The sequence below is a fragment of the Erythrolamprus reginae genome, assembly GCF_031021105.1.
Source record: "Erythrolamprus reginae isolate rEryReg1 chromosome 13 unlocalized genomic scaffold, rEryReg1.hap1 SUPER_13_unloc_1, whole genome shotgun sequence".
Lineage (NCBI taxonomy): Eukaryota > Metazoa > Chordata > Lepidosauria > Squamata > Dipsadidae > Erythrolamprus > Erythrolamprus reginae.
This window is the reverse complement of record NW_027248436.1, coordinates 908,695-934,094: the sequence shown is the minus strand read 5'-3', so window position 1 is coordinate 934,094 and position 25,400 is coordinate 908,695. Positions and strand designations below refer to the sequence as shown.

The following is a 25,400-nucleotide window of genomic DNA, read 5'->3' as shown; positions in this document are numbered from 1 at the left end:
AGAATTTCAGCAGGGCTTCTATGGCTTATGGCATTTGAGGTTATATGTTGAGCCAATAGAAATTCATTTAAGTGCTCTTGCACTTCTCCTGGGCCAGCCCTTCTTAAAGCCTCCTTGGCAACACGCACATACCGTTCAGCCAATCCATTAGCCCACGGGGAAAATGGAGATATGAGCGCATGCCTGATCCCTAATTGGTCCAGGAACATTTCAAATTGCCTGGAGGTCAGCTGGGGCCCATTGTCAGAAACTATTACATCTGGGCAGCCATGTGTGGCAAACAAATGGCGTAGAGCTCTTATGGTAGCACATGTAGTAATGTTTGGTAGAACAATAATCTCAACCCATTTAGACAATGCATCAACCACTACTAGGAAATACTTAGTTTGAATGGGGCCAGCAAAATCTATATGAATTCGGGACCAAGGCCCTTTTGGTTGGTCCCAATCCATTGGAGTGGTTTTAGGGAGTCTTGGCCTAGACTCCTGACAGGGGTCACACCTTGCCACCCATCTCTCAATTTCAGAATCAAGTCCTGGCCACCAAAAATGGCCCCTTGCCAAACCCTTCATCCTTACAATACCCGGATGTCCAACATGCAGCATTTTTAACACTTTTTGTCTTAAAGTTTTGGGAATGATGACCCGGTCACCCCATAATAAACAACCTTTAACAATTGATAATTCCAACCTTTTGTTTTTGAATTCCACAATATCTGGCCCATTACACTCGGCATCCCACCCCCGTAGCACACAATTTACTATTTTCATGAGAATAGGGTCTTGTTTGGTATGTTCTGCCACCTCCGTGGCAGTAGTCAGGGGTTTATCCTCTAGCTCAATGAGCAATACGTCTGCAGAGGGGGCAGGGTCTTGTACTAACTCAGAAAGAGGACATCTGCTAAGGCCATCCGCATGGTTAATGCTAGTTCCTCCCCTGTGAGTTAAGGTATAATCATAGGCAGATAAAAAAATGGCCCATCTTATCAATCGTGGGGACATGAATGGTGGAGTTGGTTTGTCTGGGGCTAGGAGTCCTAATAACGGTTTATGATCTGTAATCAAATCAAAATGTCTACCAAAAATATAATGATGGAACTTTTTAACACCTGCTACCAATGCCAGAGCTTCCCTGTCAAGTTGACTATAGTTCCTTTCTGCGCTTGACAGAGTTTTAGAGAAAAATGCTATAGGGGCCTCAGTGCCATTAGGCAGCACATGAGCCAACACACTACCCACCCCATAAGGTGAAGCGTCACAGGTGAGGCGTAGGGGAAGCGAAGTACTGTATTGTACCACTACACTCTTGGAAGTTAAAAGGTTTTTTATTTGAGAAAAGGCTTTACTCTCACTGTTCCCCCAACTCCATGGGACTTCTTTCTGCAATAGACGGTGTAGTGGTTCTGCCGCTGTGGCCTTCTGCTTTAAAAAAACATAGTAGAAGTTAAGGAGGCCTAAGAAAGCCTGCAGTTCTGTCTTGTTTTTAGGCTCTGGGGCCTCTTGTATTGCCTTGATTTTATCGCCTGTAGGATGGATTCCTTCGCCATCTATATTATATCCCAAAAATTGGACACACTTTGTACCCCAAACACATTTCCCAGGTTTAACCTTAAGCCCTTTGTCTCGTAGCCTAGTTAACACCTCCCGTATTCTTGAGTTTAGCTGGGCCTGATCCCTACCTGAAATAAGAATATCATCAAAATAAGGCAAGGTTCCCTTAATTCCTATCAATAAGCGCTCCATAAAACTCTGAAAAATTCCTGGTGCCACACTGACACCGAACTGTAAGCGGGTGCATCTGAAAGCTCCCCTATGGGTAACAATAGTCTGGGCTAAAGAGGTAGGCTCGTCTGCTGGTAAGCTTGCGCGAGGTCAATCTTTGCAAATAGGTTACCCTCCCCAAGGGAATGGAGTAAATGCTGCACTACAGGGATTGGGTAGGGGTGATGTTTTAACGCTTTATTTAGAGTGGACTTATAGTCTGCACAGACTCGCAGGGAGCCATCCTGCTTAAGAGGAGTTACAATTGGGGTTTCCCATGGAGCTTGGTCTACAGGGACCAAAATTCCCTGATGGATGAGCTTATCAAGTTCTGCATCAAGTTTAGGAAGCAAAGGCAAGGGAACCCTACGAGGTTTTAGCCGGATAGGAGGAACACTAGGATCAATGGAGAGAGAAATTGGGGGACCTTTATAAGACCCTAAAGCTGGACTAAAAACGTCAGGAAATTCCTTGACGAAATCTGGAACCATCGTATTAGATATTTTATGAATGCCAGATATCTCTATTCCAAGGGGAGACATCCAGTCTAACCCTAAAAGTGAGTGGGTGGGCCCAGACACTACTAATAAAGGTAGGGTAGCTGTGAATTTCTTGTGCACAATTGGAACAGGTAACATGCCTAAAACAGGTATAATTTTCCCTTGAAAATCCTTAATAAGTACATTAGAATACAATAAATCAGATATGTTAACATGAGGCATATACATTTTGACCTTAGACCAAGGCATAATACTATAGCTAGAGCCAGTGTCTAGTTCCATCTGGCACGGTTGAGAATTTAAAAGTAAAGAAATGTTAATTTTAGATTTGTTAGCAGTTACAGTGTTGTTAATGGAAATTCCACTGTTACCTCCTAAGTAGTCGCGGTTAGAGATGGAGTAATTGTAGCGACTAGAAGGTTTGAACCCCTTGTTTTCGCGCGGTTGATTTTGGAAGCGTGGAGCTCGAGGAGTTGAGAAAGCTTCCTCCGGTAGGGAGGCTCGGCAAGCCTCAGCGATGTGCCCTCGGCGACCACAACGGTGGCAGTTTGAATCTCGGAATGGGCAACGGTGACAGGAATGGTTGCCACGGCAGCCAGAACACGGAAGAGATTGTTGTGATTGCTTGAAAGGTCGAGGAAAAGCTTGTCGGATAAAGCAGCAGTCGTTTTCAGAGCTGGTAGACGGTTTGATTGCATTCGGAGAGTCGGCCGGTTGATTCGGGGAAGAGATGTGGGCCACGACTTCTTGTTTGTCGTTCTGTTTCAGCTCTTTTGCTGCAGACTCAGCCACTTCTGCTGTTTGAGCGAGTTTGATGACTTGTTGTAGGGAAGGTTCTTCCTCAGTAAGGAGCTTGTTTCTGACGGTTGCATTCCGCATGCCAAAGATAAGGGCATCTATTAGGCGTGCTTCCGGGTTCTCGAAGCGGCATTTTGACAGCACGGTTCTCAAACGCGTAGCAAATTGGTTGATGCTCTCGGATTCAGTCTGGCCCATTCTGGAGAATTGGTGCCTGTAGACGATCGCTGGCTTTGTTGGCTTGAAGTGAGCCGAAAGCTTCGTTTTCAAAGCGTCCCAGGAAACTGAATTCGCTGGCGCCGGGTTGGTGAGTGTCTGCGCGAGGTCGAACATCTCCGCTCCACAGTAATTCAAGAAGATCGCTCTCTTCCGATCGTCGATCGCGTCTCTCATGCCGGCAGCCTCGAGGAAAACGTCGAATTTCGCGAGGTAGGCATCCCAAGTAGATTTTTCCGGGTCGAAGTATTCCGGCGCTCTCCCGACGGCCAGGGATTCCATTTCGGCAGGCGTAGGTTCGTTCTTCTCTCATCGCCAGGTGAAGAGTCTTGAGACACAGCTACGAGACGGTTCTTTATTTAAGCTCTTTTTGCAAGTGACAATCAGCTGGAACGCGTCTCAGCTGGGCAATGGAAAACCGGCTGTATTTATACTATTTTTTCTCCCGCCCAAAACAAGCTGTCAGCGCCTTAACCAATCAGGCGCTGGCTATTAGCATTTTTTCCCTAGTAACAGTTACCTCAGGCATAAACAGAGTATTTAACACCGAGCAGTTTGACAAACTGGTTGTTAGAAGAAATCATCAGAGCAGAGAACAGGTTGTTAAATTACTTGAATCCACCCAATGGTTTCCACCCTTATTCACCCCCTTCTTGGACCTGGATGAATATTATGCAGCACTGAACTTTTGTGACCTGCTTTTAGACAGGATCCTTTCAACCTTCACCTGGGAAGAGTCTCAAGGTCCTTTTTTCAGGAAATCTTCTCCAGATCTTCACAGACAAGACAAGCTTGGAAGTGAATCAGAGAAAATGCTTTAGGCAGAAATTGTAGAGTGGAAAATTAAAGGATCTGAAAACTGCTATTTTATTTCTCTGCCTGAAAGAAAAAAAACCCAGTGGAAATTTCATTACAAACTTTATTTTTTCAATTTACACTGATACCTCATCTTATGAACCCCTCTCCATATGAACTTTTCATGATACGAACCCAGCGTTTAAGATTTTTTTGCCTCTTATTCCGAACTATTTTCACCTTACGAACCCGAGCAGCCGCCAGGATTTCCCTGAGGCTCCTCGATTGCCTTCATTTTTGCCAGCGATGCTTTGAATCCCAGCGACAAACGCCCCCCCCCCATCCAAACTGCATGGGGAAAAGACTCATGGAGCTCAAGAGAGGAGAAGGTTTGGGGGAAATGAGCAGAACGGGGTGGGCAAAAACGGGAGGGAAAGACCCATGGAGCTCAAGAGAGGCTCTTTTCGCCTTGCTTCGTTGGGACTGCCACCTCTTGCCACCTCTCACTGTCCCTCCCCCCATTCCGTTCGCCTCAGCTTAGTCTGCCCCTCCAGCCACGCTTTTTTTAAAAAGCATTAATGTTTTGGATTTTCCTAATGGGCTTGCATGCATTATTGGCTTTTCCATTGATTCCTATGGAAAACATTGTTTCATCTTACGAACTTTTCACCTTACGAACCTCCTCCCAGAACCAATTAAGTTTGTAAGACGAGGTATTACTGTATATTAAAAAAAAAAACAATTCCCATTTTGAAACATATAGACATGGTTTTATTTGACTCTTGCCTACTATCTAAATGGAAATAAAATAAAAGTCACATTAACATTTTTTTCAATATCACAATGGTGTAATATATCATGGTTTTACATTTGTTCTGGCTGTGAGATGCTCCTTTGTGTTCAGGTCTGGCCTCAGAAGGATAATGTAGCACTTGGGGATGAAGATGCAACCTAGCAGACCAGCACTGGAGGCCAGGATGGAGAAGACCTGAACTGCCACCATGTATTTCCCTTTGGTGCTCAGGTAGGTGGGCACAAAAGTCACCCAGACACTGCAGAAGACCAGCATGCTGAAGGTGATCAGCTTGGCTTCATTGAAGGCCCCAGGCAGATTCCTGGCCAGGAAAGCCACCGTGAAGCAGATGGCAGCCAGGAAGCCCATGTAGCTGAGGGTGACGTAGAACATGACAACAGCCCCTTCATTGCATTGCAGGATGATCTCTCCACGCTGGGAGTGGAGGTCAGAGTCAGGGAAGGGGGGAGAAATTCCCAGCCAGATGGTGCAGATGATAATTTGGATAGCAGAAGAAGAAAGGATGATGGAGTTGACCAAGCTCTTCCCCAACCATCTCTTCACTTGGTTTCCTGGTTTTGTAGCCAGAAAAGCCAGCACCACCATAATGGTTTTGGCCAAGAGAGAAGAAACAGCAACTGAGAAGATGATGCTGAAAACTGTCTGTCGGAGAAGGCAGGTGGCTTTCCTTGGTTGACCAATGAAGAGAGAAGAAGACAAGAAGCAAAGCAGGAGGGAGACCAGGAGGATGTAGGAGAGGTCCCGGTTGTTGGCTTTGACAATGGGGGTTTCTCGGTATTTAATGAAGATGATTAAAACAAGGTCTGTGATTAAGAACAACAGGAGGGCAAAAGAGACCAGGATGATGCCCAGAAAGTCTTCATAAGACAGGAAGGTTAAAACTTTGGGGATACATTGGACTCTGCGCTCATTAGGATATTTATCATCTGGACACTTGGTGCAATTTTTAGTATCTAAAAAATAAAAGGCAATATTTCTTTTATATTTCTTTTTTTGGACAACACCTAATTCCAGGAATATTTTCCAAGAACTATTTCTGAACTATTTCATTCAAAAGAGCTAAGAAGGGTATTTTTAAAAATGTAACTAGGTATATGAAGTTGAGGGGACTCATACAATATTAATTATTTTCTGTGTAGAGTGTAGAATCTTCATAGGAACCTACATTATTAGAGGTTAATGATGAATCATATAATCTTTTAGCCAAACATCCTGAATCCTGCCCCATGGAAGTTAAAGGGACTTGGAGAATGCCTAGAGTATCCTATAACATCTGGAAGCAATATGCAATTAAGGAAAAACTTCCTAACAGTGAGAACAATTAACCAGTGGAACAGCTGACCTCCAGAGGTTTTGTGTCCTTAAATACTGGAGGTTTTTTAGAAGATATTGGACAGTCACTTGTCTGAAATGATATAGATCCATGATGGCAAACTACGGCATGGGTGTCAGAGGTGGCACGCAGAGCCCTCACTCTGGGAATGTGTGCCATTGCCAGCTGATCTTCTGATTTCCAGTGCAGGCAGTGGAGCAATGACAAACAGCCTGAGAACAGCCTGGAAAATGGTCCAGAAAATAGCCAAAAGAAAGACAGTTTTCACGCCATTTTTCAGACCAAAAATGACCTGGGAAACAGGCCAAAACTGGCATGTGCACGCTGACCAGCTATTCTTTGAGTTTCCAATGCTCCAGCATGTGTATCTGCATGTTCTGGTTTGGGCACTCAGTGCCAAAAAGGTTCGCCTTCACTGGTATAGGTTCTCCTGTTTGAGCAGGGGGCTGGACTAGAAGACCTTCAAGGTCCCTTCCAGCTCTGTTTTCATTGATCGATGGATCGATATGAAGGGTAGAATATTTGTGTAATGAGTTCCCCCCCCCAAAAAAACTATTCACAACACCACATGATGGACCTTCTCAGTGATCCTCAAGGGGAGGCCAATATACAGAGAATTGCCAGGTCTTTCAGAAGGTGGAGCTGAAAGAATTCATAAAGTTTCAAAGATCTCAGATGATCTTAGAAAGGTAAACTTAGCAGTACTTCTCTAAACTAAAAAGCAGAAGAGATATTTCCTCTGCTGTTAGTAAAGCATGACCAGTCTTCCACCCCCTCCTCCCGTCTCTTCTCAACCCTCCTTCAAAGCCTTTTTGATTTAGTTCCTTTTAGATAAGAAATTGTGTAGGTTACAAATAAAGAAAAAACAGGTTTGCTCCAATCTGCCTTTTAACTTGCACTTTCATGAAAATGTTATGGATGGATCCAGTTCCACCAAGCCTCCCATTTTCCTCAGGGTCACCCACCTTCCTGAGTGGAGAAGGTCCCCTCCGGACAAGGAATGCAGTCGTAGCAGCAAACTGGCTCTCCTTCTCTAGCCCTCTTGACAAATCCAGGATGACAACTTTCCACACATTTGGACTCAGGGAAAGACTAAGCAAAAAAAGAGAGAATGTGTTAAAAAATAAGTCAGGACTCTCCATCCATAGAAATTGGGGGTAAAAATGGATGGAGACACATAGCACCTGGTCTTCACTGAAGTACAGTAGAGTCTCGGTTATACGAAATAAATGGGTGGACTGATAGTTGGGTAGCTGAAATGTCGGATAATCCAGACTCTACTGTACTGCTTCCATCCTCCTCTCTCTCTCTCACTCTCGCCCTTTTCATTCACTTCCCTTTCTTAGCTTTGAATTCAAATTGCGTTTTGAACCTGGGGGAGAGGCGGAGGTACGCGTTTGCCTTCCCCTATTATTATTATTATTATTATTATTATTATTATTATTATTTAGATTTGTATGCCGTAGACTCGGGACGGAACACAGTAACAATAAAACAATGTACAACAAATCTAATAATTTAAAAAACACTAAAAACCCCTTAGTAAAAGCAAACATACACAAACATACCATGCATAAACTGTATAGGCCCGGGGGAGATGTCTCAATTCCCCCATGCCTGACAGTAGAAGTGGGTTTTAAGGAGTGTATGAAAGGCAAGGAGGGTGGGGGCAGTTCTCATCTCTGGGAGGGGGGAGCTGGTTCCAGAGGTTCGGGGCCACCACAGAGAAGGCTCTTCCCCTGAGTCCCTGGGTCCCGCCAAATGACATTGTTTAGTCGATGGGACCCGGAGAAGGCCAACACTGTGGGACCAAACCAGTCACTGGGATTCGTGCGGCAGAAGACGGTCCCGGAGATGACAGCAAGTAGTTCACGAAGGTGGGTCGGGTGGGCTTTTGCTTCCTTGTCCCCCCCAGCTGCCCTCCTCCCAGTCCTGGCAGTGGCAGGCAAGTTCCGTGATGAGTGGCGGTGAGGAGGAGGAGGAGGAGGTGGAGGAAAGGAGGAAATTCATGGAGGGAAGGCATCAGGAGTGAAGGGCTATTCTGTGGGGACCACCCTTCTTGCTCAGCCCCAGACCTACTGCCCTCTGCAAATCCGGAACTGATTCTAGGGCAAGTTTACAGCTCTCAGGCGGCAACGTCCTAAATCTGTCCTGGGCTTTAGAAGGCAGATACCGGCCGAGCTCTGTCCCCACCGGGCTCTTCCCAATATAGGTGGTGGGCCAAGTGCCCGCTCACTATCAAGCTCACAAAACGCCAGCTGTGGAGAGCAGTGGGAGGCAGGGGAAGGGGCACGCTTGCTTCCTTGTTTGCTGCAAGGGAGGTGGGGTTGAGGGAGCCTCAGCAAGGATGACCACCAGTCGCCAGTCCCAGCTGCTGCAGTCATGGACTCCGGGGCCAAAGGCTCAGCAGAAGGAGCACGGAGCCTGAGCTGAGGAGGGCTGGGAAGGCATCTGACCCCAGCTGGGGGAGGGTCCATTCTAGGACATCCGTGGGCCATGCAGTGAGGAGGCAGGTGAGCTGATTGGTCCACTCGGAGCCGGCTCACTCCGGACCTCGCCAATAAATAGCGAAGGTTCCATTTGTATTGGCTGCCGTGGTTAAAAGCAGCGCCACCACTGCCATTCTCTAGTGGTCAGCGCTACCGCCACCAGAGCTGCTGCTGCTCCATTCTGACTTTCTGGCCCTCTTCGCCCTCCTTTTCCTCCTCCCCCTCCCCACCACCTCCTCACAGAACCTGCCTGCCACTGCCAGGACTTGGAGGTGGGCAGCTGGGGGGGGCGGGGAGGCAGAATCCTGCCTTACCCACCTCCGCAGGCTGCCTACTATCATTGGGGAAGGCCTCCTCCCTTGAAATGGGACCTTAGGCTTTGGAAAACAGAGAAAAGACAGCAAAATATCTCCCACCTTATTAAGCAACTTTAGCCGTGAAAGAGCATCTTGGTCGATAGAAAGTCTCTGTCTTTCAAAATATGCCAGAGTCCCTATCCTGGGATCCTCGTTGGGGAGAACCAAGTGGTAGCCAATGGCCAGATCTGCTCTTATCTCTCCATTTTGGTCCAAGTACAGTTTTCTCTCTGAAATATTCCAAAATTCATTCTTCTCCAAAAAGGGATGAAACTAGAATAGGAACATCCAGGAATTTGAAATACAGAAAACTGTTTCTTATCCTGCATTGAATCTTTGTTTTACAATTGTCTAATCTGCAAATGTGGTTAAATAACACTGCCAGTATCGTCAAAAGTGAATGAGAAACTTTGAGAAAAATATTCAACCATATACTGACAAAATATAGAGAAAATATAATTGACACAATTGGTCAATTATAGGGAGCATTCTAGAGCAGATGACAAATAAAATGAACACACACAGAGAGAAAAGATGATTCATAAACTCTTTGAAAACCACAGGTAGATTCCCAGAAAGCATGGGGGTTTATCAAGAAGAAAGGTGTCAGGCTAATCTTCTCCCTAGTCATCCTGATGGAAAACACCTCCAGATGTGCTAATTCTACTTCGTTGGAATGCACCATTAACAAAATGTTGCATGTCTGAAAGAACAAAGAACTAAGGAGAACATTCTTGATAGTTAGAACAATTGATCAGTGGAATGGTTTGCCTCAAGAAGTTGTGAATGCTCCAACCTAGAAGTATTAAAGATGTTGGATAACCATCTCTCTGAAGTGGTGTAGGATTTCCTGACTAGGCAGGGAGTTAGATTAGAAGACTTCCAAGGTCCTTTCCAATTCTATTATTCTATAATAATAATAATTAATAATAATTTATTGGATTTGTAAGCTGCCCCTCTCCGTAGACTCGGGGCGGCTAACAACAATGATAAAAACAGCATGTGAAAATCCAATAATAAAACAACTAAAAACCCTTATTATATAACCAAACATACATATAGACATACCATGCATAATTTGTAATGGCCTAGGGGGAAGGAATATCTCAACTCCCCCATGCCTGGCAGTATAAATGAGTCTTGAATAGTTTATGAAAGACAGGGAAGGTGGAGCAATTCTAATCTCTGGGGGGAGTTGGTTTCAGAGGGCCGGGGCCACCACAGAGAAGTCTCTTCCCCTGGGGCCCGCCAAACGACATTGTTTAGTTGGCGGTACCCGGAGAAGGCCAACTCTGTGGGACCTTATTGGTCACTGGGATTTGTGCGGTAGCAGGCGGTTCCAGAGGTAGTCTGGTCCAAAGCCATGTAGGACTTTAAAGATCATGACCAACACTTTGAATTGTGACCGGAAACTGATCAGCAGCCAATGCAAGCCACGGAGTGTTGAAGAAACAAGGGCGAATCTTGGAAGCCCTGCGATGGCTCTCGCGGCTGCGTTCTGCATGATCAGAAGTTTGCGAACACTTTTCAAAGGTAGCCCCATGTAGAGAGCGTTGCAGTAATCGAACCTCAAGGTGATGAGGGCATGAGTGACTGAGCAGTGAGTCCCGGTCCAGATAGGGCTGCAACTGGTGCACCAGGCGAACCTGGGCAAATGCCCCCCTGGCCACAGCCGAAAGATGATATTCCAGTGTCAGCTGTGGATCGAGGAGGATGCCCAAGTTGCGAACCCTCTCTGAGGGGGTCAGTAATTCCCCCCCCGGGTAATGGACGGACAGATGGAATTGTCCTTGGGAGGCAAGACCCACAGCCACTCCATCTTGTCTGGGTTGACTTTGAGTTTGTTGACACCCATCCAGGCCCCAACAGCCTCCTGGCACTGGCACATCACTTCCACTGCTTCGTTGACTGGACATGGGGTGGAGATTTATAGCTGGGTATCATCGGCGTATTGATGATACCTCACCCCATGCCCTTGGATGATCTCACGAAGCGGTTTCATGTAGGTATTAAATAGCAGGGGGGAGAGGACTGACCCCTAGGCACCCCACAAGGGAGAGACCTAGAGGTCAACCTCTGACCCCCCACTAACACCGACTGCAACTGACCGGAGACGTAGGAGGAGAACCACTGAGAACAGTGCCTCCCACTCCCAACCCCTCCAGCCGGTGCAGAAGGATACCATGGTCATGTCACGCTGTGTATTGCCAGCCCCAGAGACATTCAGAGACATTCAGTAATTAAATAGTTAACTGTGTGTATGTTAATTAGCTCCACCCATGATGATGTAAAATCCTGTCTGGACAGCTAGCATCACTTCCTTTCTTCTTGGCAAGAATCCATCTTCTTCTAGTCTTCAACAATGTAAGACGCATAGTAATTGCCTGGGATCAGGCATTAGCTTTTTCTTTGTTTTCTTAATAAAAGTAACTTCGTTTGAAAGCTGTTTCTATAACTTAATCCATCACCTCCGGATTTTTGATTTAATATAGCTCACGCGGGCTGTAATTTATCTCCTAAAATCTGACATGGTAGCAAGAGTTTGGCTGACTTTAAATAATAGGTACCACGCTCATTGTAATGCCGATGAAGCGAAAGAAAAAACTTTTATCGCAGTCTTTTATTGACCAGATTTCAGATGAGCAATTTGCAGACCTGATGGATCTTATTCTCACTTCTAAAGAGAAAAGAAATCTTGTCATGGAAGAGCAGAGATCTCTTCAAACAACGGAACAGACAGGCTCCCAACAAAACGTAAGTTCTCAAGCTTACTTATTGCAAGAGGGGGAAGAAGTTTTATTTGGTCAAACAGCCGAAAAGACTTTAGAGCCTGCTAGCCTTAAATTTAGTGAAGACAGTAACTTAGAAGAAGACATGCTAGTCCGTTCTGAATCTCCTAGTATCGGCTTTTCTCAAAGCGCCCTATCTTCTCAACCCCCATTGAAGGCTAAGGCGAAAACTAAGCACTGTGATGAGAGAAAATCTCAAAGCCCTACTGGGAGCCGTGAATCACTTTCTGATTCAGACAGAGTCAGTGCCACCATTGCTCGCTGTAAACAAACAATTCAGGACATCCAGTCATATTGTTCGCATTTAGATAATCTTGGAGATTCACTAACATTAAAACAGAAACGGATACATGATAAATGCATGGATGATTTATATGCTTATAGACAGCAATTAAAAGAACTCAGAGAAATTCAAATGGATATTTTAAGAAGTGAGTTCGGAGTTTTTTCTATCAAAAAAACCGCGCATGGGCAGGAATGTGAAACTGATAATAAGGCCGCCACGTCCACAGAGAAAGGAATGTCTGTGTCTGGTAATATATACAACCCAATCGAGCGTGCGCAGGAAAAAAGCATGTCTTATAATTTCATTCATTTCATTTCATTTATTAGATTTGTATGCCGCCCCTCTCCGCAGACTTGAGGACATAACGCCATGTCTGAGAACAAAGACATTCCAGGAGAGGCTCAAAGGGGGGCTCATTCCACCCAAGTTTTACAAGAAGTAGAAACTCTCAAAAGTTATCCTGCAGCGGCCCCTAGTGGGTTGCATGATTTTAAACTTAAATCTATGACTGGCTTTAAGGATTTATCTCAGAAATTTCAGGATGAAAGAAAATGTTTTAGAGACATTGTATTTAATCAACCTGCTGTCAAACCACAAGCATCGCTGGCAAGCCAAGCTGCACAGATGCAACGGGACCAACGCTCACAAATTCTAGCTCGTCCTGCACAGCAACAGGGGCAACCACCCTTGCCAGTTCAACCACCCTTGCCAGTCCAACTACCATTGCCAGTCCAGGCACCTCAGCCAGTCCAAGTGCCACCAGTTCCAGTGCCCCACGTACTGCAACCAGCAGCCGTGCCAGCTGCATCTACAAGGCAAGCAATCACCTTAGCCACGTTGAAAGATGAGTCAAGATTAAAAAGTAATGGACAAAATTACAAAACCTGGCTACACGAGATAAGAATGATGTTAATTGCTCAACAGGTGGATCATATTGTTTTTGATCCCCCAATTAGATTATGGACTGAGGAAGAAAAGGAATCAAATATTCATGCAACTCTACTTATTTTTATGTCTTTGGATTCCAATTTATCAGTCAGATTCCCACTTGATATTACTGCATGCGAATTATTGGAGTCCCTAGATGAACTGTACAGGCCAGTTTCAGAAGAGGGAACATACCTGTTCTCTGAACTTTTTGGTGCAAAATTAAAACCTGGAGAGAAAATTGCTCCACATTTATCTAAGATGTTAGCAGTGCAAAAGGATTTAACAGAGAGAGGCTACAACATTGATCCAATACAATTAAATACTGCTATCATAAATTCTCTCAATCATGAATGGAAAGAAGCTGTCTTTAAATACAATAGCATGCCATTAGCTCCGAGAACTACTCCGAGACTTTGTAAGCTATTAACTGAAGAAGAAGGGTTCATGCACACTAGACTCAGACCTATGTCATCTGCATACAAACCTACATTAGGCAGAAGCTATCAACAAAAGGACTACACTTGGAGAGATTCACGCCAGAATCAACCCAAGCGAGATGACTCTCAACGCTCTCAATCCAATGATCCTCAAAGATCTCAATTTGGTGATTTTCAATCTCCTTCATATCCTACTCTGCCCAGAGGAACACATTCAGGAGGATCCAGGGGCCGAGGCTCCAGCAATTCCAGATCATCGCAATGAGATTCTAAAGGTGAGAAACATGTTTATGTCAACTCTTTCCTACTTAACAGTGTTCCAGAAAAGAGTCCACAGTATGACATTCGTCACTTATGTACATTAGACAGCGGAGCAGCCATCCACATCGTGTACCAGAAGGAACTTTTCACAGACTTTCACAAGACTGACATCAAAGAAGTGCATGCTGTTTCTGATCACTTGTGTAAAGTTGAAGGAGAAGGAACTGTCTACATAAAAGAATTGGACAAATTCATCTCACGTGTTTTATACATTCCAAGTGCTACAAGCAACATACTTAGCGTGTACCGCCTGAATGAAGAATTAGGGTCTGAAGTGACTCACAGACTAACAGAAGCTTGCATCGTGAAAAATGGCAAAGTCCTTGCCACTGGTATCCCCATTAGAGGTGTTTATTACTGAAAACCAAATCCTCCTGCAAAGGTTGATGTAAGTATAAAAGTTCCAAAGAGCGAAGGCACAGGTCCAGAGAGAAAACCTGCTGCCACTATAAATACAAAGGCTCTTAAAGCCAATGAGGTCCAAGAGGTCCCCAATGATGTTTCAAATGTTAAACCTGTATTAACAAACAAATCTTTTCACTCCAGGTGTGTTCACAGATGGCGCCGTCGTCTGGGCCATGCATCTTATCTAGTTTTAGCAAAGATGCCTGAATTTGTAAATGGTTTTAAAGTCGATAGTGACTGCAAAATTCAGTTGGATGGTAAGATTTGTAATTCTGCAAACTCAAAGGCAGCTCCTGTTGCCAAACATGCCGTATGTTTGTCTACACGCACTTTTGATTTGGTCCACACCGACATTGTCGGTCCATTTCGGCCTACTAAAGGTAACTGTAAGTATTTCTTGACTATTGTTGATAGTTATTCTAGATATGGTTTTGTGTTTCTAATGAAACAAAAATCTGAGGCTTTTCAGATCTTTAAAGACTCCACCTCATTCGGCCCCTCAAAATGGTATTGCTGAACGTAGACAGGGGGACCTACAGACTATGTTTCGTTGCCTTCTAGAGGATGCTGACATGGACAATCAATATTGGGGCGAAGCACTCAGGTATGCTAATTACATTGTTAACCGAACATGGAGTAGTGTTATACAACAGACTCCTTACTACTTGCTTCATGCAAAGAAGCTTGATATTCAAAACCTCCACATTTTTGGCTCGTATGCCATGGTTAACATTCCACTTGATCAAAGAAGAAAAGGAGGTACAGTGTCACAGAGAATGAGATTTATCGGTTTTGATTAAAGTTCTAAGTACTACAAAATTTGCTGACACTTATCACAGAGCTGTTGTTTCTAATTCAGCTAAATTTGAGGAAGATACAAATTGGTCCAGAATGCACAGTAATGATACTTCAGTTTATTTTCCCAAAGATGATGTTCAAGGTGCAGCGCAACCTGACCCTCAGATAGCTGTTCCAGATGTTCCAGATGATGGACAGTCTTCAACAGTTGCAGATGATGTCCCTAGCGATGCAATTGGAGATGGAGATGACCAAGATGAAGGATGGACCAAGGTTCCAAGGCATTCACAGAGAACCACGAAAGGAACTCCTCCAAAGAGATACCAACAGCAAGTATTACACAAACCTTTTCCTTTCTTATGAAACAATGTTACACTTCCTCCTAAGAACTTTTCTCAAATCAGACATTTGCCTGAATCTGAACAAGAAAAATGGTATGAGGCTATGGAAAATGAACTGGACAGTTTAAAGAAACTTAAAGTATTTCAACAAGTTGAGCCTCCAACGAACAAGAAGATTATTGGCACACGATGGGTGTACAAGGTTAAACAAAAACCAAATGATGAGAAAATATACAAAGCAAGACTAGTAGCACAAGGGTACTCACAGGTGTATCCTGAAGACTACACAGATACATTTTCACCCACTGTTAAAAATGAAAGTGTCAAAATTGCCCTAACTACAGCTATTGCTTTGAACTTAGAAGTTTTCCACTTTGATATTGAGACTGCCTATTTGAATGCTGGTCTAACATGAAGAAATCTACATGAAGAGTGCACCCGGGTTCCAGGATCAAGAAGGGGATGTCTGGTACCTGCAGAAAAGCCTATACGTATTGAAACAGTTTGCTCCCATGTGGCATCGATGCCTCATAGAGAAATTAAATTCAATGGGCTTTATTAATTCGACTCTGATGAATGTGTGTTTACAAAAGAGCAAGGTAATGTTTATGAAATTATTCTTGTTTATGTTGATGATATTGTTTACATTGGTCCTAACAAACGTATGAGTGAAATTTTTGCCAAAGGTCTAGAAAGACACTTCACTTTGAAAAGCTTAGGGCATATTCATGATTATCTAGGAGTTCAGATTGAAAAAACTGAGAAGGGGTTTTGCCTCTCACAAGAAATACACAAATAATTGTAACATGTCTGATGCACATACATGTCGTTGTCCTATGCAAACTGATTTTTACAGGTTAACTCAACAAGAGTATCCTCCATTTGAAGACCAAATGCTTTATCGGTCAGTAATTGAGTCATTATTATATATCAGCAGTTGGACAAGACCCGACATTTCACTGAGTGTGAATCTTTTGTCAAGATATGTTGGCAAAGCAACTACGTTCCATTGGACATGCATAAAGAGACTGCTGAGATATATGAAGTATACAAAGGACATGAAGTTGTTCCTAGAGCCGTAACATGATAAGTATCCTGAATTGATTTGTTATGCAGATGCTGACTGGGCAGGTGATGTAGAAACACAAAAAAGTACTTCTGGTTATATAATCTTTTTGAATGGTTGTCCAATTTATTGGAAAGTTAGAAAACAGAAGTTCATTTCTTGCTCTTCCACTGAGGCTGAATATGCATGTGTTTCTGATTGTTGTAATGCTTTAACCAATGTTTCTGCTCTCATTGATAGTATTTGGGGAAAACCCATGAAACCAATTGTTATTATGGAGGATAATGTTTCAGTGATGTTCATAGCTGAAACTGAATATTTTGGAGCTCGTTCATGGCACATTGACATAAGATATAAAAATACAATATGTGCCTACTACTGAACAGATTGCTGACTTGCTGAATAAGCTATTACCAGCTGATCAACACGAATACCTATCCAAGAAAATGTGCCTCATGTGAACCAATGTCCCTGGTGACTGCCAAAGAAGGAGTGTCACGCGGTGTATTGCCAGCCCCAGAGACATTCAGAGACATTCAGTAATTAAATAGTTAACTGTGGGTATGTTAATTAGCTCCACCCATGATGATGTAAAATCCTGTCTGGACAGCCAGCATCACTTCCTTTCTTCTTGGGAAGAATCCATCTTTTTCTAGTCTTCAACAATGTAAGATGCATAGTAATTGCCTGGGATCAGGCATTAGCTTTTTCTTTGTTTTCTTAATAAAAGTAACTTTGTTTGAAAGCTGTTTCTGTAACTTAATCCATCGCCTCCGGATTTTTGATTTATTATAGCTCACGCGGGCTGTAATTTATCTCCTAAAATCTGACAGGTCGATGGTATGAAAAGCTGCTGAGAGGTCAAGAAGCACCAGGACAGAAGACAAGCCCCTGTCCCAGGCCCGCCAGAGATCATCCATCAACGTGGCCAAAGCAGTTTCCGTGCTGTAGCCACGCCTGAATCCAGACTGCTGAGGACCTAGATAATCGGCTTCTTCCAAGGACCGCTGGAGTTGGAGCGCCACCACCTTCTAAACAACCTTCCCCATGAAGGGAAGGTTGGAGACTGCACGGTAGTTATTAAACACGGCTAGGTCCAGGGAAGGCTACTTGAGGAGGGGGTGCACAAGGACCCCCTCCCCAAGGAGGTGTTGACAATCTCCTGGGCCCAGCTCTGTGTCACCTCTCGGGTGGCCAAAACCAACCAAGAGGGACACAGATCCAGTAGACAGGTGGCGGAACTCACAGCTCCAATGGCCACTTCATCAGATGTCACCAAGTCAAACTCCTCCCAGACTGATGGACAAAGACGTTTAGCCCCAGTTACCTCGACTGACTCATTGTCAGCCGATACTGCTATGCAATTGGAGTCGAGATCAGCCCGTATCCGAGCGACTTTATCAGCGAAAAATGAGTTAAATTCCACGGCACTACTCTGTAAGGGCTCCCCAACTCCCCCCTGATTTAGAAGGGAGTGGGTCACCCTAAACAGAGCAGCCGAGCAGGATTCCGCTGATGCAATCAAGGTGGCATGGTATGCACATCTTGCCGCCTTGAGCGCCACTTTGTAGGTCTTAATAAAAGCTCTTACAAGTGTTCGGTCACTCTTCCTCCATCGCTTCTCTAGACGTCTCTTCTGGCGTTTCAACTCCCGGAGCTCCTCATTGAACCATGGAGCTCTACGGGGTCTAGTGCCACAGAGAGGTCACAATGGCGCAATTTGGTCGAGAGCCTCTGCTGCAGCCTTGTTCCAGGCCTCAGCAAGAGGCTCTGCCGAGCTGTGGATGAGTGAATCTGGTAAAACCCCAAGCGCCCTCTGAAAGCCCTCAGGGTCCATCAGGCATCTGGGGCGGAACCTCCTAATCGGTTCTGCCTCCCTGTGGGGGAGGATTGGAGCCAGGAAATCAAGTCGCAGTAGAAAATGGTCTGACCATGACAATGGCAATGCTTCTAAGCCCCTTAGTCTCACACCATTATTCAATTGCTCCGAGAGGAATATTATGTCGGGTGTGTGTCCACCCTCATGAGTCGGACCTTGAATTACTTGAGTCAGGTCCATGGCTGTCATGGTGGCCATGATTAGATTAGATTAGATTAGATTTATTGGATTTATATGCCGCCCCTCTCCGCAAACTCGGGGCGGCTCACAACAATAATAAAAAACAGTACATAATAACAAATCCAATGCCCACCAATCTAATTACAGTTTAAAATTAATAAATTCATAAAACAATGCCAATGTATATAAAAACAGACACACAGTCAATCAATCAATGGCAAAAAAACAATGGCAAGGGGGAGATGTTTAGTTCCCCCATGCCTGACGGCAGAGGTGGGTCTTAAGGAGTTTATGAAAGGAAGGGAGGGTGGGGGAAATCCTAATCTCAGGGGGGAGCTGGTTCCAGAGGGTCGGGCCCCCCACAGAGAAGGCTCTTACCCTGGGTCCCGCCAAATGGCATTGTTTGATTGACGGGACCCGGAGAAGGCCGACTCTGTGGGACCTAACTGGTCGCTGGGATTCGTGCGGCAGGAGGTGGTCCCGAAGATATTCTGGTCCGGTGCCATGAAGGGCTTTATAGGTCATAACCAACACTTTGAATTGTGACCGGAAACTGATCGGCAACCAATGCAGACTGCGGAGTGTTGGAGTAATATGGGCATACTTAGAGAAGCCCATAATTGCTCTCGCAGCTGCATTCTGCACGATCTGAAGTCTCCGAACACTTTTCAGAGGTAGCCCCATGTAGAGAGCGTTGCAGTAGTCGAGCCTCGAGGTGATGAGGGCATGAGTGACTGTGAGCAATGACTCCCGGTCCAAATAGGGCCGCAACTGGCGCACCAAGCGAACCTGGGCAAACGCCCCCCTCGCCACAGCTGAAAGGTGTTTCTCTAATGTGAGCTGTGGATCGAGGAGGACGCCCAAGTTGCGGACCCTCTCTGAGGGGTTCAATAATTCCCCCCAGGGTAATGGACGGACAGATAGAATTGACCTTGGGAGGCAAAACCCACAGCCACTCCGTCTTGTCTGGGTTGAGTTTGAGTTTGTTGACACCCATCCAGGCCCCAACAGCCTCCAGGCACCGGCACATCACTTCCACTGCTTTATTGACTGGACATTGGGTGGAGATGTACAACTGGGTATCATCGGCGTATTGATGATACCTCACCCCATGCCCTTGGATAATCTCACCCAGCGGTTTCATGTAGATATTAAATAGCAGGGGGGAGAGAACCGACCCCTGAGGCACCCCACAAGGGAGAAACCTCAGGGTCGACCTCTGACCCCCCCACTAACACCGACTGTGACCGACCAGAGAGGTAGGAGGAGAACCACTGAAGAACAGTGCCTCCCACTCCCAACCCCTCCAGCCGGCGCAGAAGGATACCATGGTCGATGGTATCGAAAGCCGCTGAGAGGTCAAGTAGCACCAGGACAGAGGACAAGCCCCTGTCCCGGGCCCGCCAGACATCATCCATCAACGCGACCAAAGCAGTTTCCGTGCTGTAGCCGGGCCTGAATCCAGACTGTTGAAGACCTAGATAATCGGCTTCTTCCAAGGACCGCTGGAGTTGGAGTGCCACCACCTTTATTATTTATTTATTTATTTATTATTTGGATTTGTATGCCGCCCCTCTCCGAAGACTCGGGGCGGCTCACAAGTGAAAAACAATCCAATACAATCCAATTAATTAAAATATTATAAATTTAAGAAAATCCCCTATACTAACATACACACATACAAGCATACCATATATAACTTCAACGTGCCCACGGGGAGATGTTTAGTTTCCCCATGCCTGACGGCAAAGGTGGGTTTTGAGGAGTTTACGGAAGGCAGGAAGAGTAGGGGCAGTTCTGATCTCCGGGGAGAGTTGGTTCCAGAGGGCCGGTGCCGCCACAGAGAAGGCTCTCCCCCTGGGGCCCGCCAACCGGCATTGTTTAGTTGACGGGACCCGGAGGAGGCCCACTCTGTGGGACCGAATCGGTCGCTGGGATTCGTGCGGCAGAAGGCAGTCTCGGAGATATTCTGGTCCAGTGCCATGAAGGGCTTCTCAACAACCTTCCCCATGAAGGGAAGGTTGGAGACTGGATGGTATTTATTAAGCACGGCTGGGTCCAGGGAAGGCTTCTTGAGGAGGGGGCGCACAAGTGCCTCTTTGTAAAGGGGTGGAAAGGACCCCCTCCCCAAGGAGGCATTGACAATCTCCTGGACCCAGCTCCGTGTCACCCCTCGACTGGCCGAAACCAGCCAAGAGGGACACGGATCCAGTAAACAGGTGGCGGAACTCACAGCTCCAATGGCCTTGTCCACTTCATCAGGTGTCACCAAGTCAAACTCCTCCCAGACAGATGAACAAAGACGTTTAGCCCCAGTCACCTCGACTGACTCGTTGTCAGTCGACTCTGTTTTACAATTGGAGTCGAGGTCCGCTCGGATCCAAGCGATTTTATCAGCGAAAAACGTGTTAAAATCCTCGGCACTACTCTGCAAGGGCTCCCCAACTCCCCCCTGGTTAAGAAGAGAGTGGGTCACCCTAAACAGAGCGGCCGGGCGGGATTCCGCTGATGCAATCAAGGCGGCATGATACGTGCATCTTGCCACCTTGAGCGCCACTTTGTAAGTCTTAATATGAGCTCTTACAAGTGTTCAGTCGAATTCGAACTTACTCTTCCTCTATCGCTTCTCTAGACGTCTCTTCTGGCGCTTCAACACCTGGAGCTCCTCGTTGAACCATGGAGCTCTACGGGGTCTAGTGCCGCGGAGAGGTCGCAACAGCACAATCCGGTCAAGAGCTTCCACTGCAGCCTTGAACTCCTGTGCTAATCCAGAGGAACCGCCGAGTGACGGCAGATTGAAGTCCCCCAGGACAATAAGTCCGGGAAACTCCACCGCCAACCCGGCCACCTCCTCGAGCAGCACAGGCAGGGCTGTTGACATGCAGCTGGGAGGCAGGTACATGAGTAACAAGCCCACCTGAACCCCTGAATCCAACTTCACAAGGAGTGACTCACAACCCGCAATATCTGGGGCAACGAGTCTACGCAGGCGAAGGTTCTCCCTGGCTACAATAGCCACTCCCCCCCTTCCCTGGGATCGAGACTGATGCCATATCTGAAACCCGGCTGGGCATAATTCCGAGAGAGGAACTCCTCCCTCTGGGCCCAGCCAGGTTTCAGTAACACATGCTAGATTGGCCTCCTCATCCAGGATTAAATCCCGGATGAGGAGAGCTTTGTTTACTACCGATCTGGCATTGAGCAGCAGCAGCTTGAGCCCAGGGCCCGGATTACACTCGTCACCAGGACCCCGGGTTGAGCTCATGGAACTGGAACAAGGGATCACTATTAAGCAGCTATCTCTTTTTCCTCCAGAACGGCTAGCCCCATGACTCCCGCCATATCTACCTCTCCCCAGCAGGACCAGAATATTCTGGCCCTCTGTCACCCTGGGGAAAGATGCCCCCATCCCTCCTGTCTCTCTACCACCAGGTAGGCTAAATTCTGCATTCAAACTGTCCCCATTGTACCCATACATAGCATCCCACCCACCCCGCTCATTCATCTCATATAAATTACAATTACCATTTACCTCATCCATACTATAGTCCGACCCATCCCATCCATTCCGCAAATCACTCCAATCATTCATTCCATTCATTTCATATATGCCTTCCATCCAATCCCAAATATCCATCGCTAAAATTACCCCCCAATAAGTTAGTTAAAAGATATATAAAAGTTAAATTTAATTAATTAATTAATTAGAAAAGGTTTAAAAAGGTCAATTGGTCAATTATAAAATTAAACTGAGACAATAATATAAATTGGAATCAAATAATGTAAGATCAGTTCTTAAGTAAGTACAGTGATCCCTCGATTTTTGCGATCTCGATTTTCGCGAAACGCTATATCGTGATTTTTCCCACCCGATGACGTCACTCTCTTCCTTCCTTTCTCATCTTTCTTTCTCTCTCTCTTTCTCTATCTTGCTTCTTCTTCTCTCACACTCTCTTCCTCCCTCTCTCATCTCTTTCTTTCCTTCTCTCTCTTTCTCTATCTCTCCCCCTCTTGCTCGAGCGGCCGCCTAGCAGCTGATCTGCTCGGCAGCGCAGCAGCAGCGAGGAGCCGAAGATCCGGGTTTCCCCTTTCCGTGGGCAGTGGGGAAACCCGGATCTTCGGCTCCTCCTGCTGCTGCGCTGCCGAGCAGATCAGCTGCTAGGCGGAGGAAGGAACCTTCCCTGGGTCTTCCCCCGCCGCCCACGGAAAGGGGAAACCCGGATCTTCGGCTCCTCGCTTCCTTACACCAAACGCGTATTTTTTGAGCTGCTTGTGGGAGTGGCTTTGTGCAGAAGGAAAAGAGGGAGGAGGGAGAATGGCTGAGGGACCCCCCTCTCCCTCTGTAGCGAAGGGTGCGCGTGCTTGCTCTGGGCGGTTGCGTGACTGATTAAAAAGGTGGCGACTGGGAAAGGAGCGGCGCGCGCCCTTCCTTAAATGACTTATCGCTGTCGTCGTCGCGTGGTCAGAGCCGCGTCTGCCTCTCCCTTCTGCGCGCTCTCGTTCTGTCCCCGTCGTGTGTGAGTGTGCACCGGTGGGGGAGGGGAGCGAATGAGGCGTCTCTGCTCTCCGCCGGTTCATTTTTGTATTCCTCCCTTCCATGGTTGCTGCTCCACCCCTCTGGTTGAATAGCCTTTGGCTGCTTAGCCGGGGCCCTAGGAAAGAAAACGGAGGGGGTGGGGAAAAGGTGACGACCTGGCGACGGTAGCGAGAGGCAGCAGTGGAGCGAGAGGCGGGCGAGTGGCTGAGGCCCAGAGGAGAAAGAAACGGGGAGCGGCGGCAGCTGCAGAAATTTTTGGCGTAACCACTGGAACCTCCGGGACGGATTTGGGTTGTTCGGTGTGGAAGGATTGGATTTAACGTGGTGTGCTGATTGGAGGCGGCGTTGTCGTCGTTGGCGTGTTGTGCGGGGAGCGCGGAGGGGATCCTGCCCGCGCCCGCTCCCGCCTCGGCCGCCTGCAAGGATAATTCTGCCCTATCTGGACCATGGCCGCCGCCGACGTGCTGTTCAAGGATGTCTATGACCTGCGCGAGGTGATCGGCAAGTAAGTGGCCGGGGTGGGGAGTGGGGAGGAAGGAGGCAAATGGGCCAGGAGCGGGGAGAGACCAAAGCAGCGAGGAGCCGAAGATCCAGGTTTCCCCTTTCCGTGGGCGGCGGGGGAAGACCCAGGGAAGGTTCCTTCGTCCGCCTAGCAGCTGATCTGCTCGGCAGCGCAGCACCAGCGAGGAGCCGAAGATCTGGGTTTCCCCTTTCCGTGGGCATCGGGGAAACCCGGATCTTCGGCTCCTCGCTTGTGCTGCACTGCCGAGCAGATCAGCTGCTAGGCGGACGAAGGAACCTTCCCTGGGTCTTCCCCCGCCGCCCACGCAAACTCCACCATCTACGCATGCGTGGCCATGGAAAAAAGGGCGCGCATGCGCAGATGGTGTTTTTACTTCCGGAACCCTACATTGCGAAAAATCGATTATCGCGAGGGGTCTGGGAACGGAACCCTCGCAATAATCGAGGGATCACTGTAGTTCAAAATTCATCAGTCAATCAATCAATCCAGGTCAGGGTGATAATAATGTCTTTAGTAAATCCTTCTTTAAGACTGCTGTGTTATAAAGTCTGCTGTGTTATAAAGGGGTGCAGTGTCTTCAATGTTATTCGATAGGGAATACGGAATAGGGAATACAGAAGATGGATGGAAGCAGGGGGAGGAGGGGGGGAAATGACAAAGCAACGATCTCAACATTTGCAAATACCCCCAGTTTAATTGGCAGTTCGGCAGCTCAGTTCCCATTGTCCACTCTGGAAGTGAGGGGAGAGGAGGGGGGATTCCATTGTTCACTCTCCCCCAACTCTGCCCTCTCTGTTCTTTCAGTCCAATCCCAGCCAACGCTCCACTCCACAGGGCAGCTCCAACTCGCCTCAGCCTCCTTCCTGCATGTTCCAGCCATCTCTCTCCTTCGTCCCCCTCCGCACTAGCAGCTCTCATCCACTTGCATCGTACAGCCCCAGCTGGCATCCCCAGCTCCTCCGTTCTCCGCAAACGACCTCCGGCACTGAGAGCCGACCGCTCCCACCGGCCTGCACCCTTGGCGTCCTCAGTCTCACACACCACCAGTTACTCTCACTTCCTGTTGTCTCGCTAAGAGAGTCGGTTTGTTCCCCGGATTGCTCTCCACTCATTTATCTCCAGCTCACCTCTCTCCACCTGTGTTCAGCATCTGGGAGCAGCTGCCATCTTCCGCTCCCCAGCTGATCAACCAGGCAATTTCTCTGGGCTATTGTCCCTGGTGCCACATAAAGCAACACAGCAGCATTCAATATTAATCCCCCAAACACAGAGGGTTGCAAAGCCAGAAGGAATCAGATAATATCTGGTCTGGATTGACTCATTTCGGATGATCTTTGCCGTTGTCTCAGAGGAGCAGCGAATCCTCCATCTCCTCTCCGCTCACACCGGAACCGGAAACAGAACTGTTCTAATACAGGGATCCTCAAACTACGGTCTGAGGGCTGAAAATGGCCCACCAATGCAAAGTCTCCAGTGCATGTAGTGGTGGAATTAAGCCCCACCTCTTGCCCCACCCCTCACCATGTGCCTTATATTCCTGTGAGCATCTACTCTAGCAGCACTTCTTTCACTGCTTGAGCTGCCCTTCTGATGACACAGCTGCTGCCAGTGGATGGGTTGGGAAGGAACTGCTTTGTAGAACTTTCAAAGTGGGTGGGTGGGTGGGGGACATGTCTCCATGTCTCCTAACTTTTTCAAAATCAGCTGAAGTTGGCTAACACTCATTCAAGTGCAACCACAGTGTAAGGCCCAGAGGAGAATTCACCCACTGCTTTGGTTCTTGCCATATATAAAGTACATCCACCAAATTCGTTGCTGGACTATTTTGGTAGCTTTCCTGTGTGTGG

At 46.8% G+C, this 25,400-nt stretch overlaps 1 protein-coding gene across 1 annotated transcript in view; it reads right to left on the bottom strand.

Moving 5' to 3' along the window:
- Positions 1–4,925: 4,925 nt before the first annotated feature.
- The window catches only part of LOC139155130 (vomeronasal type-2 receptor 26-like), a 42,885-nt gene continuing 22,410 nt past the window's right edge, over positions 4,926–25,400 (bottom strand). The window contains exons 4-6 of the mRNA XM_070730214.1: positions 9,122–9,334; positions 7,182–7,308; positions 4,926–5,836 (exon numbers count right to left, since the gene is read on the bottom strand). Coding sequence (XP_070586315.1) covers positions 4,926–5,836; positions 7,182–7,308; positions 9,122–9,334 — 1,251 coding nt within the window. The remainder of the gene's footprint in view (positions 5,837–7,181; positions 7,309–9,121; positions 9,335–25,400) is intronic.